The 16,506-nt window shown below is 41.6% G+C and overlaps 1 protein-coding gene across 1 annotated transcript in view; it reads right to left on the minus strand.

Moving 5' to 3' along the window:
- Positions 1–323: 323 nt before the first annotated feature.
- The window catches only part of UBE3C (ubiquitin protein ligase E3C), a 111,090-nt gene continuing 94,907 nt past the window's right edge, over positions 324–16,506 (minus strand). The window contains exons 20-23 of the mRNA XM_090047609.1: positions 11,354–11,542; positions 11,189–11,255; positions 9,520–9,650; positions 324–4,177 (exon numbers count right to left, since the gene is read on the minus strand). Coding sequence (XP_089903735.1) covers positions 4,007–4,177; positions 9,520–9,650; positions 11,189–11,255; positions 11,354–11,542 — 558 coding nt within the window. The 3' untranslated portion in view covers positions 324–4,006. The remainder of the gene's footprint in view (positions 4,178–9,519; positions 9,651–11,188; positions 11,256–11,353; positions 11,543–16,506) is intronic.

Raw genomic sequence — 16,506 nt, forward strand, 5'->3', positions numbered from 1 at the left:
GCTACATTGGTCATTCATGTAGACCAGCTCAGAGGCTTCCAACCGCTGGGCCGCAAAATGTTGGCTGCTGGGGCATGACATGAACCCCCCGCTTGGACTCCCATCTGTCCGCCATTAAAGCTGGGTGGCAGGGCAGCCCTAGGAGGGAGGCAGACAGCTCAGTGAGCTCTGTCCTGCTCCCGCTGGTCCGCAGCATAAGAAGGTTGGGAACCACTCTATAGCTATATTGTTCCATCATGAAGTCCTATCTTAGTCCCATGTACTTTCAGCTCAAAAACATTTACTTGGGTCAAACTTCCTGCAAAAGGATCATTTCTACAAAGTTTCAAGAAAACTCCAACTGTTTTATTCGCAAAAGCAGAAATCAATAAAAATATAGATATTCCGATCAGTTCACACACCAGGAAATTTTTTTCTCAATTCCACTGACGTGGAACTGCCATTAAAATAACAAAACGAGCATTTATATCAGAAGCTATTATTCAAATAGCAGTATGTATACATTAACATTTGTTTCAAAAGATTTGCATATAATTATAAATAAGCACAGAACATTTGTTTCATTTCCAACCAAACATTCCAGGCAAACAGGAGGTGGGTGGCATTGTACATTTTTCCATTTTTGTCTCTGCTCTGGTATTTTCACAGTATAGGGAAAGTTTACTGCTGCCCACCAGCATTTCATAAAGTTTTTGGTTTAAATAGGCTAAGATTCAGCGTTAGCTCATTGCACTTCCTAAAATGTTCACTGTGAGTTCCAAAGCACTTTATGGCTAAGATCAGGAAGCTGATGTTAGTTTTGCTTCAGCTGATGCCAAAAATTGTTCCAACTGCTGCCAACACCATCAGGAAATATACTTTATTTGAATTATAGTGCACTCCTAATAGAACTGACATGAGACTGTCTGCTGGCAAATTAGACTTCTGTCAGGGTGAGTAACTCATGAAACCAGGACCAAATACTGCATACCTTACTCTAATCTCTCATTGAAATCAATTGGGTTATTGCACCTGTTCTGTAACCAAAATCAACTTCCAGCTGTTACAGCAAGTGGTAGCATGGATTAATTCCAAATGGGAATATTCTTGTTTCTGAAAGAGTGGCTATCTGTAAAAATCCTGATCTACCTGAAATTGGTGGTGAAATTCTCATTAAGATGAAAGGAGCAAGAGACAAAATTTACTTCCATTTCAGTGAGTTTTAACTATGAAGGACATTTATCCAGCATTACTAAACTGGAGCAAAGAAATGGTTTCAGACAAGTTGCTACCTGTCTTAAAGGGCTCCTTTTGTAATTATTTAATCTCAGCTCAAACTAATTAACTTATTAACCTGAAAAAAATCTCAGAAATTCTGTCTGTGCTCAAAGTGCTATAATTTGAAGAAGGCTATATTGCATTTCTTTTACAGGAAGTGGCTGAATCCATATAGAAAAACTCATCTTATACATAACTACACAACTGCTCTTAGTTTTTTCCCTCCATTATTATGGTACTTTAAACCAACTGCAAAACTGGCCTGAGAACCTGAATAAGCAGGGATGAAATCCTGGCCCCCTCATGTCCATGGCAAATAACATAACTAAGAACCATCTAAAACTCCTACAAGTCTTCAACTTGTCAGGATTTTACACTTTATGGGTAGAAAAATATAGGAAATACTGGGCACATCTCCATGCAACGTTAAATGAGCAGTAGACTAATTCTACTATCCATTCGCATGTCATGGCAAAAGACGTTCTAATGCACTAATGTACAATATAATTACTCTACTTACTATGTATTACCATCACTAAAGAGGCATGCACTGGCACTATTGTGCATTGAGCTAGTACCTCTTATTACAGGTATTAAACTTAATGCACAGTGAGTACAGCACCTTAATGCACGTGAATGTTCCCATCTCCTTGCCTGAGCCCACAGTGACTGAGAATTAAATACTGAATTTATTAAAGAAACTGAATATTCCTTAGTGGACTAAAAGGTTCTGGTCACTTTTCTTGCATTTTAAGTAATTTCTGCATGTATTTGAATACACATATGTATGAAGTATATTGTTCTCTAGCCTACCCTTGGCTCTCTTCCATTAGTATCCCCAGCAGCTTCTAAGGGGTGTGCATTGGGTCTCCTTATCCAACAGAAGTAGACATTACCAACCATTGTTACATGGCAAGACTCCAACACAGTCTTGGAAATGTGAATATTTAATAGAAAAATGTAATTTGCATTTTACAACATACAAACATGACACTATCAATGTAGCAAATGAATTCAATTGAAAAATAATTTCAAAATAAAGCATTGGGTTATAAAATAAATAATGCTGTCTAAAATAAATGTGCATGTTTTGTTTTTAAGAGACAATCACACTATAACTGCTCTTGTTTGCATCTTCTGAATAAGGTCCATAATTTATATAGAAAAATATACAAGAAACCCAACTTTTTGATAAAGAATATGCTGAGTACGTAACATTTAACATAAATAAAAAGCCTAAAGCAAAACCAAAAAGAAAACTAATTATTTTATTTCTGTACATCAAGACTACAAATAGTATTTTAACACTTCATCTTTTACCCAAATTAAGAAATTATACATTTTATACTGATACTAGTAAACATTTTAAAATCACAGAATTTCCCCCATTTAAAAGGATATTGCTAGTTACTGCTTATTAAATATGAAATCCAGGAATAGTAAAATAATTTTAGCAATAGAGATGAGCAAGACTCTGATGGTAATTTTTTTTTCTTTAAAGATCAGAAGGGATACACTTGTTTATGTTTCTTATGGCTTGAATTAGCATTATTTTTAGCTGAATGCAAATTATATGTGAACACAAATCTTGACCCAGTAATGTGCCTATTATTAGAGAACTAAATCCCCCCATCTGAAACCAGTTTTTCCCCTGGCAATCAAATTATGATAAGCAGCATGTTCCCATCTACTTGCCTGAGCAAAACTGCTAAGACCAGACGGATGTGAAAGCTGCTTATTGACAAAAATAATGAATCAGACTATATTTTATGGAACATGGCATTTAGAATGGAAATAAATGATGAGCAGAAGGAATGTGAACACCGCAGGCTTCAGATATAAAAGATAAAGCCTGATACTTTGGTTCAAATAATTTTAATAGTTGTTACAAGTATATTTTTTCCAAAGTCATGACTACTGTATGTATTGAGTATGTCACAGGAGTCTGATACATAAAAAAAGAAGTCTGTACAGGCACTAAGGAGAGACAGAAACAGAACAGAGAAAGCATGGACAGTCGCATCTGTTTATGACAGTGCCCAACTGATCATGACGTAGCAAAAGGTAGAACTTAAAAATAAGCATGCGAAACCCATTTCTGGAAGATATTCCAGAGAGCCCAAATAAAAGCCTATAAATGTTTCATCTCAGTGCCTACCCTCTTAAGCGAAGGTAGTATTAAACAATTCTAATTCATCTTAATAGCAACAACTAATGTTTGTAAACAGTTCTACCACATGAGAAAAGATGTGGGGTCATCAGTAACAAGCAATCTCAACCTCTGAATTCTGGGACATTTCCACACATCTTTTTCCCTCTAAAACTTATTACAGGATGTTAGCTCTGTTTTATCCCAATGTGCTGCATTGTACACAAGTTTATTGCCAGCTTGTGGATTTATTTATATTTGAACAGCACAAAGCCAAAGCTTCATCTTTGGTTAATTTCACGGAGATGTCACTGTTCTTTAAATGTGCTCTTTCTTGGCATAAACACACAAAACAGCCACACTGCACACAGCATTCATTATTTTGAATCATAAAGCAGTGTCAATGTAAGGTTAATTAATGACAGCTAACAAACAAACTGTGTGTTTAAAAATGAAACCCATTTGGGGGCAACTGGTAAGAAATGAATGCTGCAGAAACCTAGATGGAGTTGTCTTTAATCTGCTTGGGTACGGGTGCTGCTTTTGAAGTAGGCACTGGTTAGGTCCTCTGCAGAGCATCTGATTACACCTCAGCTTGACTCAGCTGAGCTCAAATCCAGCAGCACATTCAATGGCATATAGAAGCTTGCTCCGCATAAGGTTTTCATCATAAAACTCTGGAAGCTTCAGCAAGTTCATGCAGGTACTGGCTGTGGGAAGCCTGTCCAGATCAGATCCTCCATTGTGAATGCAAAATGCAGGATATAATTCCTGGAAAATAGTAACAGGAAAGAAAAAGAAAAAGATCTATGTATACACAAGCTAAAACAGGTACTACTACAATCAGCCTAAAACTTTTAGGAAAAAAGTAACTGCCATTAAAATCTGTATCAGTGACATTTTGAAAAGACATGTTCTTTCCTTGGTTACCTCAAAAGACCCTCTCCCTCCAACGTCTGTATAGAAGAACATTCATGGTCATTAAGCCACAGAAAGTAAAGCTGGTTCACCTACTCTTAAGGAGAAAAAAGATACTCCAATTGTTCACAGAGCATTTTTGCAAAATATTGTCTTATATAGAAACAGTAAAGCATGAAATAGAAAAATACAGATGCATGCAGGAAATAGTACTCATTTACTTCCAATAACATATTGATTTACAGTAATTGTAGATTAATATTAATCAAAGGATCTCCTTACAAAAGCTCCCACAGGTCTGGAGACCAATCATTTTCACATCATTATAGAATTAAACAGATCTTGTTGTTGGGCACCGAAATTTCCGAGCACCCATAGTGCCCTACTGAGCACTGGTGATACAGATAGCCCAGCAGGGGCTGTGCTCCTTTCTGCAATGTGCAGCGTTAGCCAGAGCCAGGTACCAATGCCTCGAGTGCCTTTGCTGCTGCACCATGGAGGGGGGGGAGGTCCACACACCCCTCCCACCCTCCCCACAAATGCCACACCCACACCCTGCCCCCACAAGCCCCCATAGATACAACCACCAACATACCCTTTGCCCCACTACATCCCACCATACACACACATTGACACCCCCCCACCACATACACCCACCATATACCCACACCCCACCCATCTACCCCCATACACCCTTACCCCATCACACCCTACACCCTAAGAACATTATTATGCAATCACCCCTATATACAGTACAGAAAAACTAATCATGACAAAAATATTTTTTGTAATAAAATTAAAATATGTTATAGTAATTTTAGTATGTGATTTGGTTTTTTTTCTGGTTCCAAGATGGCAACCCCCTCCCCAAAGGAGTATTTCGGGGGGGGGGTAAAGGGAGGGATGTCCAGTAGCAAAGGTCAGGGGTTAGGGGGTGGAACTTCAGGACCCAAGATGGTGACCAGGGGGTGGGGCACTTGTCAAGGGGCAGGGCTACCCATGTGGCCCTCAAAAGCTTACCAAACCTTAAGTGGCCCTCAATCTGAAAAAACTGCCTGACCTTGCTGTATCATCATCTTCATTTGTTGGAGGCGGGCCCTGCCACTGAAAACTGGAGCATGGAGCCCCACTGAAGATGTCCGTCTGTGGGTCTATTGGATATAAACTTGTCAACTATTTGAGGTGCAAAATCTTTCTTTAAGGTTTTATGCATCTTTTTTTAGTTTTATGAAAATGATGTTTCTCTTCCCATGATAAGTAGGGATGCAGAGAATATGTATTTGTTACACCTAAACCTCTGCTATCACTGGCAAGGAAACATTATTTTATCAAATCTGTTCCTGAGCTAAAATACATCATATGGTTTCAGACACATGGGCTGGTGGTGGGGAAGGAATGGGAAAGCTAAATGTCCTGAGACATGTCAACAAGAGTTTAAATTAAATTATTGTTTAAATGGAGGCCTTAAAATGTATTTCACAGCTGAAATGCTGCATTTTGTGTTCCTTTCAAAATGCTAATTCAATTTTCCCTACTTTAAGCTTTAAAAATGTAAAAAATGAAGTCCTCTAGTGAAATGACATGCCAAGGGCACCATTTGTTGCATAATTAAACGCTGTACAACAGGAATCTGTAATAGCATGGAAGAGAGATGAAGCATCAATTTATTATGTGACCTGATTAGAACTTAACAATTTTCAACCACACTTCAATGATTTTTTTTTTGGTCTGTAACAATCACATTTATTAAACTTGTTAAACTTTAATTAGGTTTAGTAAATGTTATTCTGAATCTGATCATCTGGCACTCAGGGTTTTCATAATTTTTAAAGAGTGTAGAAGATGTTGCTTTTCGTATGCTACCAATTTTGAGATATTTCTTCCTCTTAAATGAATATCAACTAACTTTACTGACGGTGAAGGTTCCACAATGCAGTCTGCACAAGGTTTTAGAGTGAATACTAAAAGTTGTGTTCTTAATGGTAACTTTTAATATTTCTTTTTAAATGACCATAGAAAAATGAATTACTGAAAACATTTTGCATTAATTTCCACACTCAATAGAGTGCAAGTTTTTTTTTTATATATAACAAACATTCACTTATTTGGCTGCTAATAATACTTAGTACTTCCAGTACATAACCACTTTTCATCTTCAAAGTACTACATACACGTTAATCATAGGCTACTATGACCACCACTCATGACAGGACCCGATTACCTACTTCCTTTTCTGCTATCCATTTACAACTTGAGAGTTTCTCTGGGACTGCAGCAGCTCACACTAAGCTATTCCAGGTTGGCTGCTGAGTCCCATCAGGCCAAGGCATGCTCAGCTTGTGAGAACAGTAGTGTTTTGCCTTCAGATGTGGGGCTACATCATTCAACCCACGGGGCTTCCTACAGGTTCAGAAAAATAGCAGTGGCAGCATGAATTGCCATGGCTTCCAAAGCTGTAGCAATTTATGCTGTCACTGCTCCCCACTACTAAATTTCAAGACACATGGGCTAGATGACATGGCCCCATGTGCCAGATCATGCCAATATGTGGGGTTGCTGCATGGCTGAATCCAGTGCGTGGGGCCAGTCTGGAGTATTGTTTCACACCCATAGACTAATCCTGCATGCTGACCCCACACTGGATCAGGCCTATCAATGGTATCTAGCCCGTGGATCAGCGCCATGCCACTTGTGGTCTGTGGGGCCAGAAAGCTGAACACCACTGTGTTACAGGAGCTATTACTCCCATATTCATGCATCAGTCAAGAGCCAGAAATGCCTGATACTGACTGCTGCTCACAAAGTAGAAACAATGCCCATTCTGCTCTTCTTCCCATTGCTATATGCTGTGTGACATATTGCAAGTCCATCCTACAGCGTATTATCTTCCCTCTTCAACACTTTGTTATCGTGCTTCACACTATGTAGCTATTTCACTTCCTATTCTACTTTGGTACAACACAGCCATGCTACAGCTTGCACTGACTTTCACATTTGCCCATTCCACTTGCTTTCTAAAGTTTCTCCTTCAGGTCTACCTTGGAGTTCAGATTCGCTTTCCACATCTTCTCTCAACATCTCAAAGATTGCTTTAATGTATGATTTGCATTTTTAGCTAAACAATCCTTCCTTCTCCTCCCACTCCCCCCACTTTTAGAAAGACAAGCAGCAGTTGGGAGCATTTCTCTTCCTTTTCTTTCTTCCTTCCTTCCTTCTAGAAGACACATGCCAATTGATGGATCTTCCTTCTTTGGTACATGGCCAATTTTAATTGCATCCTGTTCTATGCATCTTGGTCTCATACCTCGTGTTTCTAAGAGGTGTTCTTACAACCACCATTTGGAATGAATTTGTTATAAAGGTACCATGGGTGTAGCTGGTGATTCACTAAATAGGTATGTTTCAAATGACTGACAACATAATACTTCGCATTTCTGTAGCGCTTGAAAGCTACAAGCCCAGGCTGCTTGCAGAGGCAGCTGGGAGGCTGCAAGCCCTGCTGTAAGCAGCCCAGGCTCCACAGCAGACAGCAACTGCCCAGAACCCAAGCTGGCTGCAGCTGGGAGGATATAAACAGCTGCGCCAGGCTCCAGAACCCTGGTAGGGCTCCGTGGCAATGGCTCCACATGCAAACCCCAGCCCCTCCCCTGCCATCCACCTGAGGGGCACGTGCAGCCATCGCCAACACAGAGCTGGTATTCCAGAGACCAGTAAAACTGTTTTCAGCCTGCTAGCCACCTACTACAGCTGCCCCAACACCCTTCCCCACTGTCTGCCCAAAGGCGTGTGCACATCTGCCCAGGTGGGTCTAAAGCCCAGTGCAGCTGTTTGCAGCCTCCTGGATGCCTGCCACAGCCTGCGTAGGCTGTGGGCAGTTGTAGTAGGTGGCTGGCAGGCTGCAAACAGCTGCACCGGGCTCCAGAGCCCCAGCAGCAAGTACACACATACCTTGGGGCACAGGGCAACACAACCCCAGCCCATTCCCCACCATCAGCCCAGAGGCGCACATACAGCTACCACCAGCAATGAGGAAAGGGCTCCTCGTGGCTCCCCGGGGTCTGCCCCTGACACACCAAGTTGAGGCGTAGGTCAGGGTTAGGGTGTTTTCGATACTCAGGCCAAAATTCTTTACCGATCCCTGGCCTAGATCATCAGGTGCCTAAACAAACTTATGTCTCTCTGAACCAGTTAGTCTCTAGAGAGCCACCCTGCCCTCCCTTCAGACTAACATGGCCAACTACCTCTCTCCACCCTTCTAGAAGGACTTGAATGCAAAGCTCTTAGCCAACACTGCTTAATTGGTCACTGAGACTAGGCTAAATGGAAGCCCCCATATTTCCACCTGGCTACTACTCCTATTGCTCCAGCTGCAGCAGCAGCAGCCAGGGTCTCTGGGCTCCCCCTCCTTCCTCCAGCTTCTGCCCCCACCCCAGTGGGTAGGGCAAGCCAGCACAGCCCAGAGTGTAGCAGGGAGCCTGTAAGTAGAGTAGTGAGGTGAGGGTCAGTATGCCTGTACAGCTTGGTGCATCTCATCTCTCTGAACATCTCTGAAATTTGAAACTGAAATTTGCATAAGCCTTTCTCTCTAGTATTTACAAATGCCAGATACTTGCTTCATAGTATAGTTCTGGTCTACTTAGCAATTTAAAAAGCTGCTTGTTAGCACAATATCTGGATGAAAAAGGCAGTAGCTATGTATAATCTTATAAACAGATGAACGATATGCAAAAGAAAAGATAAGAACTTTTAATGCAATTCAGGAAATACTGATATATCTTAAATCTTCTTCTGCCAGCTTTTAAAGACATTAAAATGAAATTAGTCTGTTCCCTGAAACTGATGGCACTGCTGCTGTATGGAAGATAACAGAGAGGAGATCAAACAAAAGCAATGCTGCAAGCATCCTTCCGCAGAAAGAGCAAGCATTTAAAATTATGTGTCCTTCCTTCCTTCTGCAGTCCCAGAATCTAGCTACAAGGATTTTCCAGTAACAGTAAATGACTCTTTCATGATATGATGTTAAACTGCATTATACTCCCTGCAAAGACTTAAGTAATAACTGTGGTTATAAACAGACTCCTTCCCTGGGTTATATTCTTCACTCCAAAATACATGAATGCCTGCATGTAAAAGCACCCCGTTGCTCTTGTGTTCAAACTGAGCACCACTCAAAGCAAATTTAGTCAGGCCTGTACCTTAAATCCCAGCAGAGGGGGTCGAGAGCAGCTTGTTACAAACTTGAGCAATTTACGTTTTTCTTCATCGGTGAAGCTTTCCACCACTCTCCAAAATATTTTGATTACAGCATGGTCTGCCGAGTAGCCACCTAGTAGAAGATTGGGATTGTAAAAGAAAAACAAACATTTTAATAGAAGTAGAAAGAAGTGTTTAATATCATGTGTTAGAGTCCTTCCTATCAGCTTTAACAGCTCAAAAAATGGAAAGCAATGTCTGTTGTTCCCATCTCTGGTGGGTGTCTTTTGACATAGTTACTTAATAGCTTTAGCTTTCCTGTCCCCAGTCCATATCTGTATTCTACATACTTTTCCCAATACTATTCCATGATGAACCTTTACAACAACAAAAAAATTAATAAAATTGACCTATCATTTTTGTTGATAGGTCCTTTCTTTTACCACTTCTTTTACTGTCCCACTAAGGTTTGTGGCACCCAGCAAGTTCAGTTTTAGTTCATCAATGCTCTGGTGCTACACTGCTCCTAAGTGGCCGGTGCTGTTGCAGGGAATGTCTAGTTAAATGCCTGGTAATGAAAATGTTCCCAGGAGATGTTGCTGAAAATGGGTATTGACCTGTATCTGCAAATTTAATTCATGTGGTGTTTGTACACTTCTGCAGATCATTAATGTCAACGTCAGATAAAACCAAATCTAATATGAATCCCTGGAGTATTACACACAGCCCTTAGCTTCCCTTGTTTGTTGTTAACCACTGCTTCCCCTTCAACCAGTTAAACAAAAGTTATTGTTACATATATATGTACCATTGTTTATGTACCTTATCTTAACAGTAATATGCATTTCCTCTAAAGAAAGTAAAAGAACATTTGGGAAGAAAGTGGAAACAATAAAATTCCTGTTAACTGCTATGGCTAGGATTTTCAGTGGCAGGTTTTTACGGAATTAGGATGTGCATTCATACAACTACAATTAAAGAAAGTTTCTCAGTAGGAAGATGGCAAGATTAGCTGTATTTTGTATTAGTGATGAAAGTGCATAGAACTGCCATGTTTTCTCACAGATACTATCTTTATAAAACAAGAATATTTCACTGCACAAAACTTATTCCTGCAACTTGATGGGCAAGGACCTCTCATGGTGCAGAATACTGAAGAAAACATTTCTTTATAAGTAAAATGGAGATTCAAAGTACTTTTCAGAAATTAAATTAATTTAGCAGCCTGCTGCTAATGTGTCAAAACATCCTTTCTGAGATGGGCATAAGATCCAGCAATTCATTAATTACACTGAGACAAATTTCTTTAGGTCTTTTTATAGCAGTAATTCCATAAGGAGGAGTTTTATAAAAAGGTAAGAGAGGAGGTGTAATAGGGATGGACAGCTATGTGAATGAAGGGAGAAAGTAACATGCACAAAACTGGTTTTCAAAGTATGTGTTTAAAGAGCCCAATTCTGTATCTATTTTTCAGAGCAAGGGTTGATGAAATGTTCTCTTCTCGACTCCTTTACACATAAATATTGATCTAGAGAGCTTTGCTACTGAGGTACACTATAGATCAATTTCTTACTTTAAAAGTAAGCTTTAGGCTAAATGAGGCAAGTTTTACATTAATAGCTTTATTCTTGAATCAATTATAATCCATTTATCCACCTGCAAAATACCTACCTGAATAGTTTGTGAAGGATTTTAGGTCATCCAGACTAATGGGAACCTGGGCACCAGAAATCAAAACCTGTGGGTAGAGGATATAACATGGTTATATTTTAGATAGAAATGAACAATTGTTGCAATTTTGAAATTGTTCAGCAAATGATTTCCCAATGCTTTTACCTGTATTTCCTGCTGGTCAAACATTCGAAGCCATTCAAGGTTAACAACATTGGCCAGTCCCTGTCGGAATGCTAGACAGTGCTGCCTAATCTGCTTGTTCAGTCTGTAGTCTGCTACAAGGTGGATGTATGCTATTCTGTTAGCACTGGTTACAGGGATATCCTTTCCACCTGGCTTCAGCTCAACCACCTATAAATATAAAAACATCTTCCATCATCCTGGCAAAGTCTAGTTCTCCAAGTTCTAACATAGCTGAAATTAACTGAAGCATACTGTTTTAACAGTTGTATCACACAGAACACTACAGATCTCCCCCGCCTTGGCCTCCAGAGGCCCAAGCATGTCTGCGTGTATCCAATTCCGTACTTCTGTGCCCAGCTTTCACAGTAAATTAACTGGGCCGAGAGATGACAAAGACTTCACTTCTAGGATGGGAATACATGTAAATACTAGCTTGAGAACTGCAAATCAGACGGAGTGTTGGCTGCATCTTGACCCTGTTTAAGTCAGTGGGAATTCAGTAGAGCCTCTTTTTTGGCATGGGGAGTAGCATCCCAAGTGTGGAGGTTATGAATCTCAAAGAGTTTATTCTCCAGGAGAATTAAAGGATCTCACTTTGGCTAGGTTCTTAACCTTGTGGTGCGGAGAAAACTGATGCTAGTGGATTCTCCAGTATGACATTACTATAAGGAAATCCCAAATACTGCTCATCAAAAATGAAAATAATTTACAAGACTGTAGGCCATCCACACTTCCTATTGAAGCAAATGGGCCTTACGTATGCTTTGTAGAGGTGCACTGATACATCAGTCCATGTTGCATCAGCACCAATAAAAGGAAAACTGACATTATTGGCAACTGGCTTTTTTGGCTGATGTGGCTGATAATGTCGCTAATAAGTGCCACATGCATGTGCAGCCACAGAATGCACACAACCAGCCCAGAAGCTTGGAGAGCAGCATCCAGCTGGTAAGTCTCTTGAGGGGAGCAAGAGAAGAGAAGGGAGTACAGGGCAGATTGAGGCCTCTGCAATGAGGGAAGGGAGTGGGGCTGGGGTGGAGCAGCGAGCAGTTTGTCTGGAGGAGTGCCGGGGAGATGGGGGGGACAGCTCCCACCACTGCATGCACCCATGGGGGAGCCATGGGGGGGGCATGTGCCTCCTAGATCTGTGCACGGGGCAAGAGCAGCCTACCGCTGCAAGCTGAGGCTGGAGCAGTGCTAGACTCTTCCCAGAGGGGGAGCTGGGCCATGGCTGTGCTGGGACAGGGGGCTATCACCCTGTAGCCCACTGCCCCAGCACCACCAGCACTGCCCAACCTGAGCACACCTCCAGCCCAGTCTCCTAGCTGGGAAGTGCCTGGCACCACCCCTGGACTCAGCCTGCAGTGGAAGCCCACCCTTGCCCCACAAATAGATCTGGGAGGCATGTGTCCCCATGGCTCCCCTGGGGGCTGTGCCCCACACCCCCATGCTCCCCGACGAGCCGCTTCTGGCTCCATCCCCTACCCAGCCCCAGCCCCACTCCTTCCCTTACTGCAGGGGCCTTGATCTGTGCCTCCCACTCCTCTCCCCTCCCCCAGCAGACTTACCAGCCAGACGCTGCTCTCCAAACTGCTGGGCTTCATATCAGCAATCGGATTAGTATCAGCCAATATGGCTCATTAATAATTGGCCATTGGTTATTAGCCCAAAAAATCTTTATCTGTGCATCCCTAATGCTTTGCATATTTAAAAATTAGGCCCATAATTTATTGTCATATTGAAATGGCTTTGTTTTTGCAATAAAAACATCTGCAAGTAAATAAGCTATCCAAATACCTTGGCATGCAGAACTGTTGCTTTGTGAATGGTATATTGTACCATCAATAAGATATAAAATAGGGTACATATCCATGGATTTATTACAAATAAAATAGGAATAAGGTAAGGCCACTAATCTTTTAATGCTAACTTTCAGCACAGAAGGATAATTATACTGATCAACCCAACCAGAGGTTATCATTAGAGTTACAAAAGAGGTTAATATTTATGATTCTGAATCCTTTAGCAGTGTTGGATATCATACATATATTAGCATTTGGCATCAATAATAGATATTTTTAAGACATTACCCTAATCTATTAATTTTGGACTGGCACTAGTGGTTACAGTTTTGGACACAAAATTCCGAAGAGATAAATATGCATTATGAACAGCTTCCTTATGTAACATGTCAAGCATTTCTATTAACTACTCTAGCACTGCGCTGTTCTGGGTCTAAGTACAACATGTAGTGCTAACAAGATAATTTGCATCGCTGTTGCAGCATTAATTTTTTTTTATTGATTCATAGATATAAAGGGCAGAAAGAACCATTAAGAGATGCTAGTCCGACTTTCTGGATAACAAAGACCCCGGAATTCTATTCAGTGATTCCTGCATGTAGTTCCATAAATCTGTGATTGAATTAAAGCATATATTTGAGAAAGGCAGCTTATCTTGGTAGAAAGACTCCAAGTGATGGAGTATTTACCACATTCCTTGATAGTTAGTGCCAATGCTTAATTATCTTAATCATTAAAAACACCTCCTATTTCCAATTTTAATTTTGCTTAATTCAGCTGCAAGCCATTGGATTTTATTATGGCTTTGTCTACACAACTAAAGAGATCACTGGTATTGGATACCTTCCCTCTCTGTAGATGATTCTGACTTGTGATCAAGTCACTTCTTGTCTCATAAATACTAAGCTACCTGAACCCTTTTAGTCTCAAGTGACTTTTGTATAGGACTATAAAGGACCCCCCGCCAAGTCACTCAGTTGACTCTGCTGCTACTGCAGGCAACCACATCATGTAATCCTGTTCATAAACCTAGAACTGCCTTAAAACTGTTCAGTTTTTAATTGCCCCCACTACTCCTAATGGGAGGCTGTTCCAGCACCTCATTCCTCTAATGGATAGAAACCTTATTTTACTATCCAGCCTAATTTTTATTTATGGACAGTTTATACCCATTTGTTCCTGTGCCAACATTGTCCTTTAAATAGCCATTTTTCCTCCCTGATATTTACCCCAATTATGTATTTATAAAGTGCAATCTTATCCCCTCACATATTTGCTATACACAAAGCTTTACCCTTTTCATCTCCTTTTATAACAGAGCTCTCTTCATTTCCATCATCATCCTACCAGCTACTCTGTACTTGTTATACTCTGAATTCACCTCTCCTGAACATGGGTGACCAGACCTAGACACAGAACTTCCTTGTACAATGGCATTACGATTTTCTTAATTCTCCTATAAATACCTCCTCCTTATACATTTGCCTTTTCACAGCCATGGATAGTATAGTTACCTGATAACTGGCTAACGCAACTAGGCCTTTTACCTCCTCTGTACGGTGTCCAACTTTAAAATATATATATATTTTTTAATGTGGCCACTAGAATTAGACACAAGTATAATGCTGAACTCATTAAATGAGGAATAAATACTACTTCAGCCTATCCTCAACTCTAAAGTCCACTGTTTAATACAGAAGCAATCAACCTATGGCTTTCAGATCAAATCCAGCTCACGGAACCACTGGATCTGGCTCTCAGATTTGGGGCTTTGACATACAGGCATTCTCCCCCATGCCATAACAGAGACAAGCAGCAGTGGAGACCAGGTCCTAGCACCTGCCTACCCACCAGTGATTCAGGGTGGGTCATTCTAGCCCGCAGCCAGAAAAGGTTGCCTACTCCTGTTTTAATATATTTAAGTGCTAAGTTAGCCCTATTTGCTATGGCAATTCTAACAAAGCCTATGGTTGGTAACCTAGAACAGGCTTAGAATAATTGCTTTCCAAATACCATCCCAGATAGAGGTGCACTGATGCATCGCTCCCATATCGGATGGCACTGATATAGGGAAAAACCAAAGCATCAGAAATTGGCTTTTTTTGCCTGATGTGGCCGATAACGTGGCCAATAAATGCCCTATGCACGTGCGCTGCCACAACATGCACACGGCCAGGGGTGCAGCCCGGCGGCATGGAGACCAGTATCAGGCTGGTAAGTCTGGTGTGGTGGAAGGGGTACAGATTGAGGTCTCTGTGGTGAGGAGGGAGTGGGGCTGGGACAGAGCTGTGGCTCATCAAGGGGGACATGGGGGGTGGCTTCCATCCTGCATGCACCCCAGGAGGGCATGGGGGGGCACACCTCTGCCCCAGATTTACACATGGGGCAGGACAGGGTGGCTTGCAGCTGTGGGCTGGGGGAGCCAGGGTGGCTTGCAGCTGTGGGCTGGGGGAGTGAGCGGGGGAGGGAGCTGGGCCAGGCTGCACTTGGGGCGGGCAGCACTGGGGAAGGGCTACAGGGGAGGTGGAGGGGGTATAGAGAGAATTTTAGGGTGGCTGCAACCCTGCCCCATAGCCCCCTCCCAGCACCCACATTGCCTGCCCTGAGGGCAGCCTGGCCCTGGACAGGCAGCACCTACTCCAGCTAAACTCCCTCCCTCACCGCGGGGGCCTCGATCTGCCCTCCCCATGTTCCTTCCCTCCTCTCACCCCTTCCAACACCCCAGATTTACAAGCCCAATGCTGGTCTCCAAGCTGCATATTGGAATTGAATCGATATCAGCTGATGCTGCTCCTTAAACATCAGCCATCGGTATTGGCCCAAATAATCTCTATCGGTGCACCCCTAATCCCAGATCCTTAAAAATATGGCCCAGATTGCATCCTGCCATATTAATGCATGTTTGATTGTACCCAGCTTATCTAGTTTCTTCTAAAAACCACAGAGATCACACTGACATTTTAGATTCCACAAAGAATACACAGAATACAATTCTATTCCTGTATTATATTTTCTATTAGTTCTCTGACTTAATCTTTGCTAAACAAGACAACTAAGCACTTGCACACTTGACAAGTCAAGTCATTTGAGCTGAAGTGCTCTCAAAGACAGTACAGAGGAACTGTTGTCAGGGTTTCTTTGTGCAGGCACCTTGATTTTGAAAGTCATCCCTACACTAGGTCCACCACAGCCCAGATTTATCAACTTTCCAGAATGGCCATAAAGCCCATCTTTTTCCTTCTCTATGTTAAGGCTGTTGAAGAGGATCAAGTCCTATGTGCTTCATGGGCAGCTCTTTTCTCTAGGTTTCCAAGGTAATTGTAACTTATG

The sequence above is a fragment of the Crocodylus siamensis genome, chromosome 5, assembly GCF_052110815.1.
Source record: "Crocodylus siamensis isolate JL-2025a chromosome 5, ASM5211081v1, whole genome shotgun sequence".
Taxonomy (NCBI): Eukaryota; Metazoa; Chordata; order Crocodylia; family Crocodylidae; genus Crocodylus; species Crocodylus siamensis.